The sequence below is a fragment of the Dermacentor variabilis genome, chromosome 4 (assembly GCF_050947875.1).
Source record: "Dermacentor variabilis isolate Ectoservices chromosome 4, ASM5094787v1, whole genome shotgun sequence".
Classification (NCBI taxonomy): domain Eukaryota; kingdom Metazoa; phylum Arthropoda; class Arachnida; order Ixodida; family Ixodidae; genus Dermacentor; species Dermacentor variabilis.
The window spans coordinates 41,872,694-41,885,766 of record NC_134571.1 but is presented as its reverse complement, the minus strand read 5'-3'; the positions used below and the strand labels follow the sequence as shown (position 1 = coordinate 41,885,766).

The 13,073-nt window shown below is 45.0% G+C and overlaps 1 protein-coding gene across 1 annotated transcript in view; it reads right to left on the bottom strand.

The window, feature by feature from the left end:
• Window positions 1-12,987, bottom strand: part of Lamtor1 (Late endosomal/lysosomal adaptor, MAPK and MTOR activator 1) — a 28,285-nt gene extending 15,298 nt beyond the window's left edge. The window contains exons 1-4 of the mRNA XM_075688772.1: window positions 12,834-12,987; window positions 12,372-12,439; window positions 11,811-11,903; window positions 4,987-5,179 (exon numbers count right to left, since the gene is read on the bottom strand). Coding sequence (XP_075544887.1) covers window positions 4,987-5,179; window positions 11,811-11,903; window positions 12,372-12,439; window positions 12,834-12,875 — 396 coding nt within the window. The 5' untranslated portion in view covers window positions 12,876-12,987. The remainder of the gene's footprint in view (window positions 1-4,986; window positions 5,180-11,810; window positions 11,904-12,371; window positions 12,440-12,833) is intronic.
• Window positions 12,988-13,073: the final 86 nt, after the last annotated feature.

Here is a 13,073-nt window from a genome sequence, read left to right as displayed (position 1 = left end):
CTGGTCCCGTCAGCTTTGCATGTAATCCTATAGAAGAAATCGCTCGATGATTCGAAGTCCTCATCCAGTAAAATTGTTTAATTGGAATTTAATTTTCAGCCGGGATCCTCGAGGTGACCGTCATTCTTTGGTAGAATGTGCAATTTTTCAAGTGTTGCAACAGTTCCGTGCTCCGCGTTGGTGTCATTGCCACCGTAGCCTCCTGCAACGCCATCCTTCTTGGAGCGGCGCGATTCATCATTGCTACGGCTGCCGTGGCCTCAGCGATGAACTCTGGCGGGAGGCGAAGCAGCTTCCGCCGGAGGCCGAAGCTGCTGAAGCTTAATGATGCCGAAGGCCATCATTAAGGAGTGTGCAATGGAAGTCGGTGGTAACTCCGCTAGGCAGGATACCAGCAAACTATCGCAGGAGACGAAAGATCTGATCAAGAAACGCCAATGTATGAAAGCATCTAACCCTACAGCTAGAATAGAACTGGCAGAACTTTCGAAGTTAATCAACAAGCGTAAGACAGCTGACATAAGGAAGTATAATATGGATAGAATTGAACATGCTCTCAGGAGCGGAGGAAGCCTAAAAACAGTGAAGAAGAAACTAGGAATTGGCAAGAATCAGATGTATGCGTTAAGAGACAAAGCCGGCAATATCATTACTAATATGGATGAGATAGTTCAAGTGGCTGAGGAGTTCTATAGAGATTTATACAGTACCAGTGGCACCCACGATGATAATGCAAGAGAAAATAGTCTAGAGGAATTCGAAATCCCGAAGGTAACGCCGGAAGAAGTAAAGAAAGCCTTAGGAGATATGCAAAGGGGGAAGGCAGCTGGGGAAGATCAGGTAACAGCAGATTTGTTGAAGGATGGTGGGCAGATTGTTCTAGAAAAACTGGCCACCCTGTATACGCAATGCCTCATGACCTCGAGCGTACCGGAATCTTGGAAGAACGCTAACATAATCCTAATCCATAAGAAAGGGGACGCCAAAGACTTGAAAAATTATAGACCGATCAGCTTACTGTCCGTTGCCTACAAAGTATTTACTAAGGTAATTGCAAATAGAATCAGGAACACCTTAGACTTCTGTCAACCAAAGGACCAGGCAGGATTCCGTAAAGGCTACTCAACAATAGACCATATTCACACTATCAATCAAGTGATAGAGAAATGTGCAGAATATAACCAACCCTTATATATAGCTTTCATTGATTACGAGAAAGCGTTTGATTCAGTCGAAACCTCAGCAGTCATGGAGGCATTACGGAATCAGGGTGTAGATGAGCCATATGTAAAAATACTGGAAGATATCTATAGCGGCTCCACAGCCACCGTAGTCCTCCATAAAGCAAGCAACAAAATCCCAATAAAGAAAGGCGTCAGGAAGGGAGATACGATATCTCCAATGCTATTCACAGCGTGTTTACAGGAGGTATTCAGAGACCTGGATTGGGAAGAATTGGGGATAAAAGTTAATGGAGAATACCTTAGTAACTTGCGATTCGCTGATGATATTGCCTTGCTTAGTAACTCAGGGGACCAATTGCAATGCATGCTCACTGACCTGGAGAGGCAAAGCAGAAGAGTGGGTCTAAAAATTAATATGCAGAAAACTAAAGTAATGCTTAACAGTCTCGGGAGAGAACAGCAATTTACAATAGGCAGCGAGGCACTGGAAGTCGTAAGGGAATACATCTACTTAGGGCAGGTAGTGACGGCGGATCCGGATCATGAGACGGAAATAATCAGAAGAATAAGAATGGGCTGGAGTGCGTTTGGCAGGCAGTCCCAAATCATGAACAGCAGGTTGCCGTTATCCCTCAAGAGAAAAGTATATAATAGCTGTGTCTTACCAGTACTCACCTACGGGGCAGAAACCTGGAGGCTTACGAAAAGGGTTCTACTCAAATTGAGGACGACACAACGAGCTATGGAAAGAAGAATGATAGGTGTAACGTTAAGGGATAAGAAAAGAGCAGATTGGGTGAGGGAACAAACGCGAGTTAATGACATCTTAGTTGAAATCAAGAAAAAGAAATGGGCATGGGCAGGACATGTAATGAGGAGGGAAGATAACCGATGGTCATTAAGGGTTACGGACTGGATCCCAAGGGAAGGGAAGCTTAGCAGGGGGCGGCAGAAAGTTAGGTGGGCGGATGAGATTAAGAAGTTTGCAGGGACGGCATGGCCACAATTAGTACATGACCGGGGTTGTTGGAGAAGTATGGGAGAGGCCTTTGCCCTGCAGTGGGCGTAACCAGGCTGATGATGATGATGATGATGAAGCAGCTTCCGCCGGAGGCCACGCGCGGCTGCCGCGCGTGGCCGGAGCTGATTGCGGAGGCCACGCGGGTGCCATAGGTGCACGCAGCGCTGCATACTGGCAGTGGCGACATTGTGCGAGATTAGTCTTGCAGCATGCGCAGCGTATGTCGAGGCGTTTGTTGGTCGAGCGCCTTTGTGCGGGAAGCTCGTAGGCTAGGTTGTTCCACGGGGTACCTAGTCGCGCAGTTTATAGCCATGGCAAACCGTGGCTCTTATCGCACGCTCGACCTGGCAACGAAAGTCGAGGTTTTGAAGGAAGTTGAGAAGGGAGGTGCCGACAAACAAGACATAGCGCGGAAGTACGGGATCAAGCCAAACACGCTCTGAAACTACATCAAGAACAAGCGCACAATAATGGATGCATTTGAGAACGACAAGTTCAAGACTTCTCGGAAGCGAATGTGCACCGGCGCTTACCCAGAGTTGGAGAAGGCTAAGCTGGTTTGGATTAGGGAGGCCAGGAGCAACAAACTTCCTCTCAGCGGAGACATCGTTGTGATGAAAGCCCGAACGCTTGCAGCAATGTTGGGGATCGATGACTTCGTTTCGTCAGATGGATGGCTGACGCGCTTTAAAGATAGCCATGACCTGGTTTTCAAGAGCGTGTGTGGTGAAAAGGTGTCCGTTAACCAGGAAACATGCACCACGTGGAATGACGGAAAGCTGCGTGAATATCTCGCCGAATACAGACCGGAAGACATCTTCAATGCAGATGAGACTGCACTCTTCTATCGGCTTCTACCAGAGAAGACCCTGACACTCAAGGACGACGACTGTGCTGGGGGCAAACGCAGCAAGGAGAGAGTGTCGGTGCTGATCGCGGCAAACATGATTGGCACGGAACGATGTCGGTTACTTGTGATCGGGAAAGCCGCGAAGCCGAGATGTTTTAAAGGCGTGAAGACGCTGCCTGTGGACTATGAGGCGAACAAAAAAGCGTGGATGACGGTCGAAATCTTCAAGAGCTGGATAAGCAAATTGGACCGCAAGTTTGCTGCTTCGGACCGCAAGGTGTTGTTCCTTGTCGATCACTGCAGTGCTCACGTGAATGTCGCAGAGCGTGTCTCGCAGAGCGCTTCTTTGCCGTTGAAGGTAATGCGGAAGAAGCGTTCCGCCACATCTACAGCCTGCAGAACTTGCTTTCAGCAGCGCGATTCGGCAAGAAGAAGCAAAGCAAGATGACCGACTATTTTTCTGAGAGAAAATACTCGATTTCGCCACAAATAAAGTGCTGTTTTTTGTGTTTTGTGCTTAATTGGAAGTTTGTTTAATTCGAAGTTTTTTGCGGTCCCCGTGAACTTCGTATTAACGGGAGTCGACTGTAATATGGTCACTCCAGACGCATTTCTGCTGTCCTTGTCACCGCAATGTTCTGTATAAAGTCCAGGGGTGATAACATAGTCACCGCGTGCCATATGCTCTATGTGCGAGTGAAAGCGTGCGAGGGTGAACCGCAGACAGCGGCTTAATCTCACGCATGCGAGGGAGGAAGTGCGCTGTCTTTTGTTGCGCACAAGACAGCGGGGGAGGGTAGGGAGGGGTTCTACTCTAGCGGGTAGCTGCGTATGGTGTGGTCTATCTTGAAACCGATCTGCGATAGGGATAGAGTGCGAGTGCTAACAGCTTCGTGTGTGCAGTGTTTTCGGTGCTTCGTTCGTGTTGAAGCGAGGCAGTAAAAAGGTCAATTCACTCACTGCTGCAGCTGTGCTACCTCACTTTAGCATTTTAACAGCGAGCTTCCGTGGTCACCGAGCGAGATGTGTTCATGTTTGCTCCTGCACGCGTCACACCATACCTATTAATTAGTCAGCGAATGTTTACATGCTTATATGGCTGATGAAACAACTATCCTTACTTCGTATAGCTGTCTAGTAATTTGCTATCGCAATCGATGCTTTGCCTTTCGGGTGAAACTGCAACATTTTATTGCAAATCCGCCACCAGCCCTTCGTGATAGGTCAAAGTAGCTCAGGCCTCACCCATATGGGCACAAAAGCAGATTGGAATAGTTTTACATAATATCGGCCCAGGAGACAGAGGTGCCCGCTCGCTGAACCCATTGCAGTGCACACCTTCCTAATATCTAGTTGCTCACAGCACCCTCAGCCTACTTTTCATTGTTTTGCACCTGAGCTAGGGATTGCCGCAGCGCTCGGCCCACTCAACTGCATTCTAGTACACTCTCAAGAAGGCCGGCCTGCCTGTTCAGACAGCAGTGACAACAGCGGAGGGTGGCCACATGCACATTGGCCACTTGCTGGATGCGTGGAAAAGTCCGGTATTATAAGCACAAAATTTACGAGAAACTGCACGGGAGGCAGTGTTGCACGGTGTGCGGAATGTGAACGGCTGCGCTCTTTTTCGGAGAACGAATCTGCTCGCTGTTTGCGGCCACTGCTGGAGTACACATGCTGAAGCCGTTCTGGCACGGCGTGGTGCAATTTCGGTCGACTTTCTGTATATGGCACAGTTTGGCACTGGAAACTGCACTTTTATCAAAACAACATAATTGGTTCAGGAGTCTCATCCGTTATACATCTACTGGATGTATAGCGAAGGTGTCCTTGCGCCAGATGCAAAGATGCAATGGCTATAATGAGATTCGACTGTGGAAGGAAATAAATGATAAAAAAACCGCTACTGCTCTGCTCTGAAGAGGGCATACCTTCTGCAACTGGAGCGGCGCCACGGGAGGACGACAGAGAACCTCCTGTGGAGCACTGCTTCCTCCAAGCAAGCACGGAAGCCCGACCGCAGGCAGTGCGAGCACGGAGACGCGTTGTGCGTACTGCCGGCCCCGATTGAGATACTCATGCTGCTCCAGCTGAGAGTCCAGGGCAGAGACGTCGATCACGTTCCTGCAAGAGGACAAAGCAAAATGAGATACGCAGCTACCACGGAGATAGTGATTCTGCTCTGGTGTGTAATGAACATTGTTCCAGTACATAGTTTTCAATAGCACTAGCACTGCGAGATGGGAATGTAACTTGGACATGTAAAAGAAAGCATTAAAGGCAGTCTAAAGATTAGGAAAGTGGTAGCGGTTTCAATGTTAGCCTTTCGCTTCACAGGCTTACCTACACATAAGTGCAGTGCTACAGAAAGTGTGCAAATGTCAAATGAATGTACAGGCATTTTGTTATGCGTACATTAGGTAAGAAAATCTGCCTTATAGCATGAAACAAAAATAATAGTGATTATGTGTCTCAAATTTGCTCTGTAAAGTTTTGCTACTTCCTAATGGAAACTATGGTACAGTAAAATGCCTCGTAAATGCAAGAATAATCCCCAAGGCAAGTCATAAAATGTGTAACGGCGCAAATAAGCACCCAGACAAAAACAAGTGCTCTTGTTGCAACTTTGTTTTTAGTGGCATTGCTTGTAATACCATTGTTAGTCCCTTGAAGCCTCCATCTTCCTGTGAACCTCTCTTGTTTTGGAACTTTACTGCTAGTACTCTTTTGACAAAATAAACGTGAAGGTCAAGATGTCATCACCAAAAAGATAAAGTAGACGTTTAAGCCACTGTGTGATCTTTGACGCTAGTTCTACAACACCTCACACACACCTTAAAATGAAGGAAAAAATGGTGGTTTCACTTAAAGGGCAAAGTACTAGAATAATACACAAAGTAAGGCTCACAGTTCTATAGGCAGCATAAATTACAGTAAACATTCACATCATGAACTAAACATGTGCAGTGTCACACATCCCAAGAAAGACACATGAACACAGACCTAATGACTGCAAGTGCTCTTGGTCACAACGCTGGCGTGATGAGCACTGGCAATGCGGACAGCGTGCATGTACCGAAGCGAATACTCTGTGTTGCCGTTTCCTTTACAACATTACTGGGCCGCGCCTCTGAATTCTGCCGGTCATGTCTTAAACAATGGAAACACATGAAGGCAGCGTGCATCAAGGTACAAGCTTCCTTGACTTAAATTCTTGCCGTTGCTGTCACACTCATATGCATCAGAATGGCAGGTTGGGCGAGTTGATTGGGATTCATGGTAAGGTTTGCAAGAGCGCACCCAAGACAAGGACAACAGAAGGAATAAAACGACGACACGGCGCTGATGTGAGTGATGTGGCATTGATGTGAGTGATTACACTCACATGCTTGTAGTGCGGACTGTGCATGCACCATCGCACTTGGGACAACATGGATACCGAGACAACCCAAACGCATGTTGATTGCGCATATACTTGCTATTACAATAATAAGTGGGTAAATTAGGAAAGCAGTAGGTGTGCACTATGCCCACTTTTCTCATTTTGTTTTTATGTATGCTTCTTCATTCTGAAATCAACAATAAAACAGCCAACCTCACTCATCTCGGACCACTTTTCCCTCCACAATCCACATTTCTCCCTAAAACACTATTCGGAACCACGTTTCGTATCATTTGAACATTACCTGAATAAAACAAGACCTTGCATTTCAATCATTGCAAGATCACCATGTCATTGCTCTTTTGTCTGTTTCACAGGTACATTTGTATAATAACTTTCACTGTTTGCCACTTCATGCTCTTGTGCACACACCTTGATGTATTCACAATGCACTTAGTTCTTGCGCATTCATGGTCAAATGCAGGCATTTAACTCATCACCACTAGCTAGAGCTATTGCACATTGGAACAATCTCCCGGATCACACTGCATCTATCTCTAATCATGAAACACTCCGTGATTACCTGAATTCGTTGCATGTTAATATTTTATAATGATGTTGCACTTTGTTATCTTTCTGTTATGTAATAATTACTGTTGCCCTCTTTATTCACTGTCCTTTAATGGGCCTTTAAGGTACTGTGAATAAATAAAATGAAGAATCTTATCAAAAGCGGCAGGAGTCCTGCAGCAACCACTGTGGAAAGTGTGAAATTTTTCTGTGAGATGAATTGGCGATGCTCCCAAGATCCAGAGACAGAACACACTGCAAAAATTGTGGCCACTGTAAATGAATGTGATTATCACTGCATAAGATGCAATTATTGTTAAATGACACGGCTGTGGCTTTATCAATGAAAAATAACATGAAAAAGGCTGCTGCAATGACTTCTGTGGCAATGCACTGAGGTTTTATTGCGATAACAGACATATGAACATTCAAGGCATGTTCACCCACATTACCACCATGCTGTCCTGCTATTTGACAGTGCATACATGGCCTGCAAGCTGAGGGTTAAAAGGTCTTCAGAGATCTGAGGGATGTGCAGAGCACATTGCTGTAAAAATTAAGCCAAGAAGGTGCACGGTCACGCTTTGCTCAATTGGCTCAACAGGTGAGCCAGTGCAGCATTCTGCCTTCCGCTGCTGGCATGAGCAGTGTGCGCATGACACTAACATTCATGCTGAGCAGCTGTGTGCATACACTGGTCTGAGCAGAATGGACAGTAAACACCAAGCTAAAGCTATCTAACATATTTTCATTGGGTTTATTGACCGGTTGCATTCACCCAAAAAAATCACATTCTTGTGACGCCTGTGGCAGAAAGGATGTTCCATGTCCGCCGCCAAGATCTGTGAGTGGTGGCGCTGGCTAACACTCCTGGGGTTCTACTAGGAAACAAATACTAAAGAAAGTGCATGGGGACATGGCGCCGCAGTAGCTCAATTGGTAGAGCATCGCACACGAAATGCGAAGGTTGTGGGAGTGTTCCCCACCTGCGGCAAGTTGTTTTTTCATCCATTTTCATTTCCATTGCTTTATCATTTATTTCATCTATTAAGCACAAGTAATCTCCTATGTTGTCCCCTATTTCCCCTATGTTGTCCTCGGTGTCAGTGTTTGTTGGCTTCATATGGTATATTTTCATCGTGGATAGACAAATGGTGCTGGTGGCACTCTTCATCACGCCAGGCAGGCGCTGTTTCTGCAGTAGAGCAGCAGATTATCTTGTGTGTGTGCGCCTCGTGTGTTTCCCCCTCATATCATTAGAACACTGCCAAGGAGCTCAAGTGAAATGCTATACCTTATTATCGCTGTCTCTGCTATGGCCTACAAGTGAACCACAAAGGTTTTCCTCTTTACTTTCATTTTGTTGAATCAGTACACGTTCATTTTTGACCAATTTTTCTGTCATCAGATTTTAGCAGCAGGTGAGAAGCACTATACTGACAAGAGTTTCAAAAGTATGTGTAAGACAAGTGTGTGGAAAGAATAATCGTTGTGGTACATGGAAGGGAGAAAGGGAAGGAAGCACAGAGGAAAAGTCTTCAGCAGAGGACACTAGGCATTGGTAGCGCGTACCAAAGGGCAGAGAGTTAATGTGCTTTACTGCTCGCCTAAACAAAGGCAGTGCCACTTTCTGGCTTACATAATCAGATGACAAAAGGCGCATGCAAAGGAATCAATGATAGCAAAAAACAATTGCTTTTTGATCATTGAAAATGTCTTCTAGAAAGGAGTGTACATCGATGCAAGGTCAGGTGACGTGCAGAAACACATGTGCAGTGTTAATAATACTGTCCACTGCACTGTCACCTCATACCATTTTGTGAGGCCATGCTGCGCTTATTCAAATATAAAATTAGTTTTTTAAAGGGACACTAATTAAACAAATTACTTGAGCTGTACTAGTACATTACTCTTCTAGAATACCAAAAAAGCAACTCTTACCACAAGAGCACACTTGGAAAGCCCCAAAAGACACAAAAACGAGAGATGAGTGACTGTGAACCACCTTAAGTTCCCACACCAGCTCTCCGTGATGTCAAGGATTTACACAACTTCTACTCGGGCCTGTTTAATTTGTTTTATTGGTAAAGATGTTCTACATTGTATTCTAATAGAGCCAAAGAATGAACTTAGAAAGTTTGAAGAACTTTTAGTGAACCACACTGGCTAGCTATGAAGAGCGAGAGAGAAATGCAGAGAAAGGCAGGGAGGCTAACCAGAGGTAGTTCCGGTTGGCTACCGTGCACGGGGGAAGGGTTAAGGGGGATAAAAAGAGAAAGATTGGAAGGGGGAGATAGAGAGAGCGAGACGAGCACAAACAAAGCACGTACACTATAGAGCAGTAGGGGTCGGCACTGTAGCTATGAAAAAGTGCATTAGAATCAGTGATGTTGCAGTGATGTAAATGGCACTGTGGTTTCATCACGAAATTTTTAAAATGGAACCGACTTTCACTTACTCTTAATAATCAGCCTATTACCAAGCGATTAGCAACACAGAGCTTTGAATGACTACTTTATCATATTAAAGTTATTTAGTACTTCTCTTTAGTGTCCCCTTAAGAGATAACATATTTGTTTACACCATAGTAAAGTCTCACTTTCCTTCACATGTATTGCAATCTCCTAGCATGTCCAGGTCATCACCTGCAGTCTAGAGGAGCCCTGACAGGAAAACCGTTTGTCTTTGTACAGCAAAGCTGTATATGGCTAAGACTTGGAAAAAGATGTGTCTGAGATGTTTACAAAAACTAATCATGTGGGCTGATCCTGGTGATAGTGCGCAAAGAGCCCAAGCTCAATTGTTCATACCCCTGTGAATTTGGGGACCTGTAACACACCCTTGAACTACCCTCGTCACATGTGAGACCCACGGAGGTCCCAGACACAAAGAGCAGATGTTTTTGAAAAAATGTTTTGTACAACTTTTTCAAAAAGGACCGCTAAAAAATTCAAAGTGCCAACCGCGCAAACGTGCTAGTGCCACTGCTCGCATTTTTGTCTTCCACAGCTTGCTTCGTTGTGCAAAAAACTATCACCATCAGCAATGGCTCGTGCGTCGTCGTTTTCCACAGCAGGGCCCCATTAGCGCTTATCATTCCAGCATAGAATTTAACTTCTGTCATCGTAATGGGGAGGCCATGTTTACGGGGGTATGAGCAATTGCTTAAGGGGGTATGAGTCATTCATTGCCTTATATGACAGACACACTTAATAAAAAAAGTGATATGCGAATGTGTGTGTGTCTATGTATATCACCACGATCAGCACAGATTAGGACAATAAATATGTTCGTGCCTTTGCTCAATATTCTGGGTCACCTATGTGTTATGTGCTAAACAGCTTCGCTGGCCATGCACTTTCACAGAGTGGAATGGCACAGAATTTTTTTGTTCTTGCTTTCTAAGTAGCTGTAGACTGTGACATTACAAAATGAAGCCTCAATTTCTCGAGATTGCTACGTGTAATTAATAAATGCCACCAGTTCAACAAGCATGCGAAGTGCAGCATAGCTTTGGACGTGAAGCAAGAGACTGTATATGGTCAAGAAAACAAGTGGTGGTCATGCGGGAACCACTCTTGTGCACGTCAGTCAGCCCGAATGAATGTCAAAGCCGCACAATGACTGTGCCACTGAAAGCTAGTTGTGTACTGCTAAAAGAAATGCCCATACTGCCCTTCATTTTGTGCTTGTTCACATTCCACACAGGTTATGCCTGGTTCTTCATTCTTGCTTCCCGGTGAATGCCAAGGTCCTTCTAATGCTCTTCCCTTTTTATCCTGTTGCATGCTAAATGGATTCAGCTTTCAGTGGCAAGGTCATAATGTGGGTGCAAGCTAAGTGGTGTGTCATGCCACATGACCACTACCTCCAGCTTCAGTGATCTTAAAACAAATTCTGCGGTTTTACACGCCAAAACCATGATCTAATTATGAGGCACACCATATGCAACTTTTATACATACAATCCATTGTCTGTATTACATTTGACCACATGTAGTTATTTAACGTACACATAAATTTATGTACATGGGCATTTTTGAATTTTGCCCCCACCTAAGTATGACCGCCATGGCTAAGATCAACTCTACGACCTCAAGCTGAGTAGCACAATGCCAGAGCCACTGGACTGCTGTGGTGTCTAGTTTCTGCACTGTATTCAGCCTCCAAGCTTGCACCCAATGCAATGCTACACCTGGCGCACATTTTCGACTAGTCACATTAAAAGGCGATGCAAGTATTTGTTGAACTCTTGATGAATTGAGGCTTCACATCATAAGTACTGGATCAACATATATGCATTAAGAAAAGAGAGAGCAACATAAATTTTGTATCAGTAGTTCTTCAAGAAATATGTGAACTGTATTCAAGGCTTAAAATATCAAGTCACCACTCTTGATTTCAGTTTTTGCCTTGTAACATGGTGGCCTGCTTTCCAAGTTGAGCCTATGAACCCAAAAGAATGGTATTTGCAAAGTAGATTCCTTGCTTACTTCGAAACAGATGGCTGTCCTGTCACTTATGCCAACAAAGCAACAACACACGTGCCATGTGCCCTAATATGACATTAACAAAAATAACCATAGCACTTGAATATTCGTGTGTGTGTGTGTGTGTGTGTGTGTGTGTGTGTGTGTGTGTGTGTGTGTGTGTGTGTGTGAGAGAGAGAGAGAGAGAGAGAGAGAGAGAGAGAGAGAGAGAGAGAGAGAGAGAGAGAGAGAGAGAGAGCAATGAATTATTTACCGCGTTGTGTATGCACCCAGGGACAAAAAGAGCAAGAACTATAAAGGATGCATCTACTCACGCCGCCGTCTGATGAATGATCCTGTTGAGAGCATTCTGGTCATCCCCTTTGGCAAGTTGTGCCGAACCACTTTGCGTGCCACCGTAACTGTCACTGCACAAGAGGTGCAATTCATCGTACAATTAGCCGGACTACATGGTACAATTGTACAAGTTTTAGTAAATCTTATAAGGCTACATCACTAACTTTCTACGAAACAAACGTAGGCACTGACCATAATAACGATGCCGCGCAAAAGGCTAGAACACTTCAGAACATATAGCTTTACGTCATTGTATGGCTTTCTGATGAGACATTTGTTAACCGATATTAACGAATTAAATTATAAGAAATACAAGCCACAAATAATGCAAGCGCTATACCAACAAAAAACAACGTGACTGTGTGTTTTATTTTTTGCCTCTTGTCCCCCAGCGGTTTATCTTCTGACGAATGAATAGCTGTCCAAGATAGGTATATCACGCTTTTCGTTTGTAGTTTATCTACTTGACGATTACACGAGAAAGCCGCAGGGAGAAAGGGCAGGCAGCGCGTCATGTTTCCAAACGTCACGACACTTACTGGAAAGAGTGCTGTGATGCATTGCCTACCGGGTTTGCTAGCAGTCGAGAGTTCTCGCTGGGTTCATCCTGTGACAGCAAATAGAAATCAAATGTAAGGACAGACTTCAACCAGCACGCAGGATGCTTCGCCAACTCGTAGGAAAAAAAAAAGAAAGAAAGCAAAATGACTAATTAGCGCGATCGGAGTTCGTGTCACGATAGTGGGCGTTACCTTCACATCAACACACTGCGCGTACAAGGCACATGACAGTGGGCACCACTGAAAATCAGCGAAGCTAACCGCGGCCTTTCCGCAGTTGCTCCGGTACAAATTTTCAATATCGAAGACGTGAGTGGAGCGTGCCGGTGTTGCGGAGCGACGAGCGATCAGCGACAGCCTATGTCACCTCTCGTGACAGGACGAATATAATTGGCACGGTCGACAGCACAGTCGCTTTGTCCAGCAACAAGTAACCTCTACCTGTGAGCGCTTGTCTTCGTTGCAGCTGAAGCAGCAGCCCATTGGTGAAAAGTGGGATCAAAATAGCGCACAACACACAGTAAACAAACTTTACACCACACCAAGCATCTTTGACCCCACGCACAGTCATATGACAATAGGGTCGCACTTGAGCAGTCGGTTGACAAACACTGAATATGAATTTAACATAATAAAATAGAAAAGATAAAATAAATTTTTGCATAGTATGCTTCACTAACT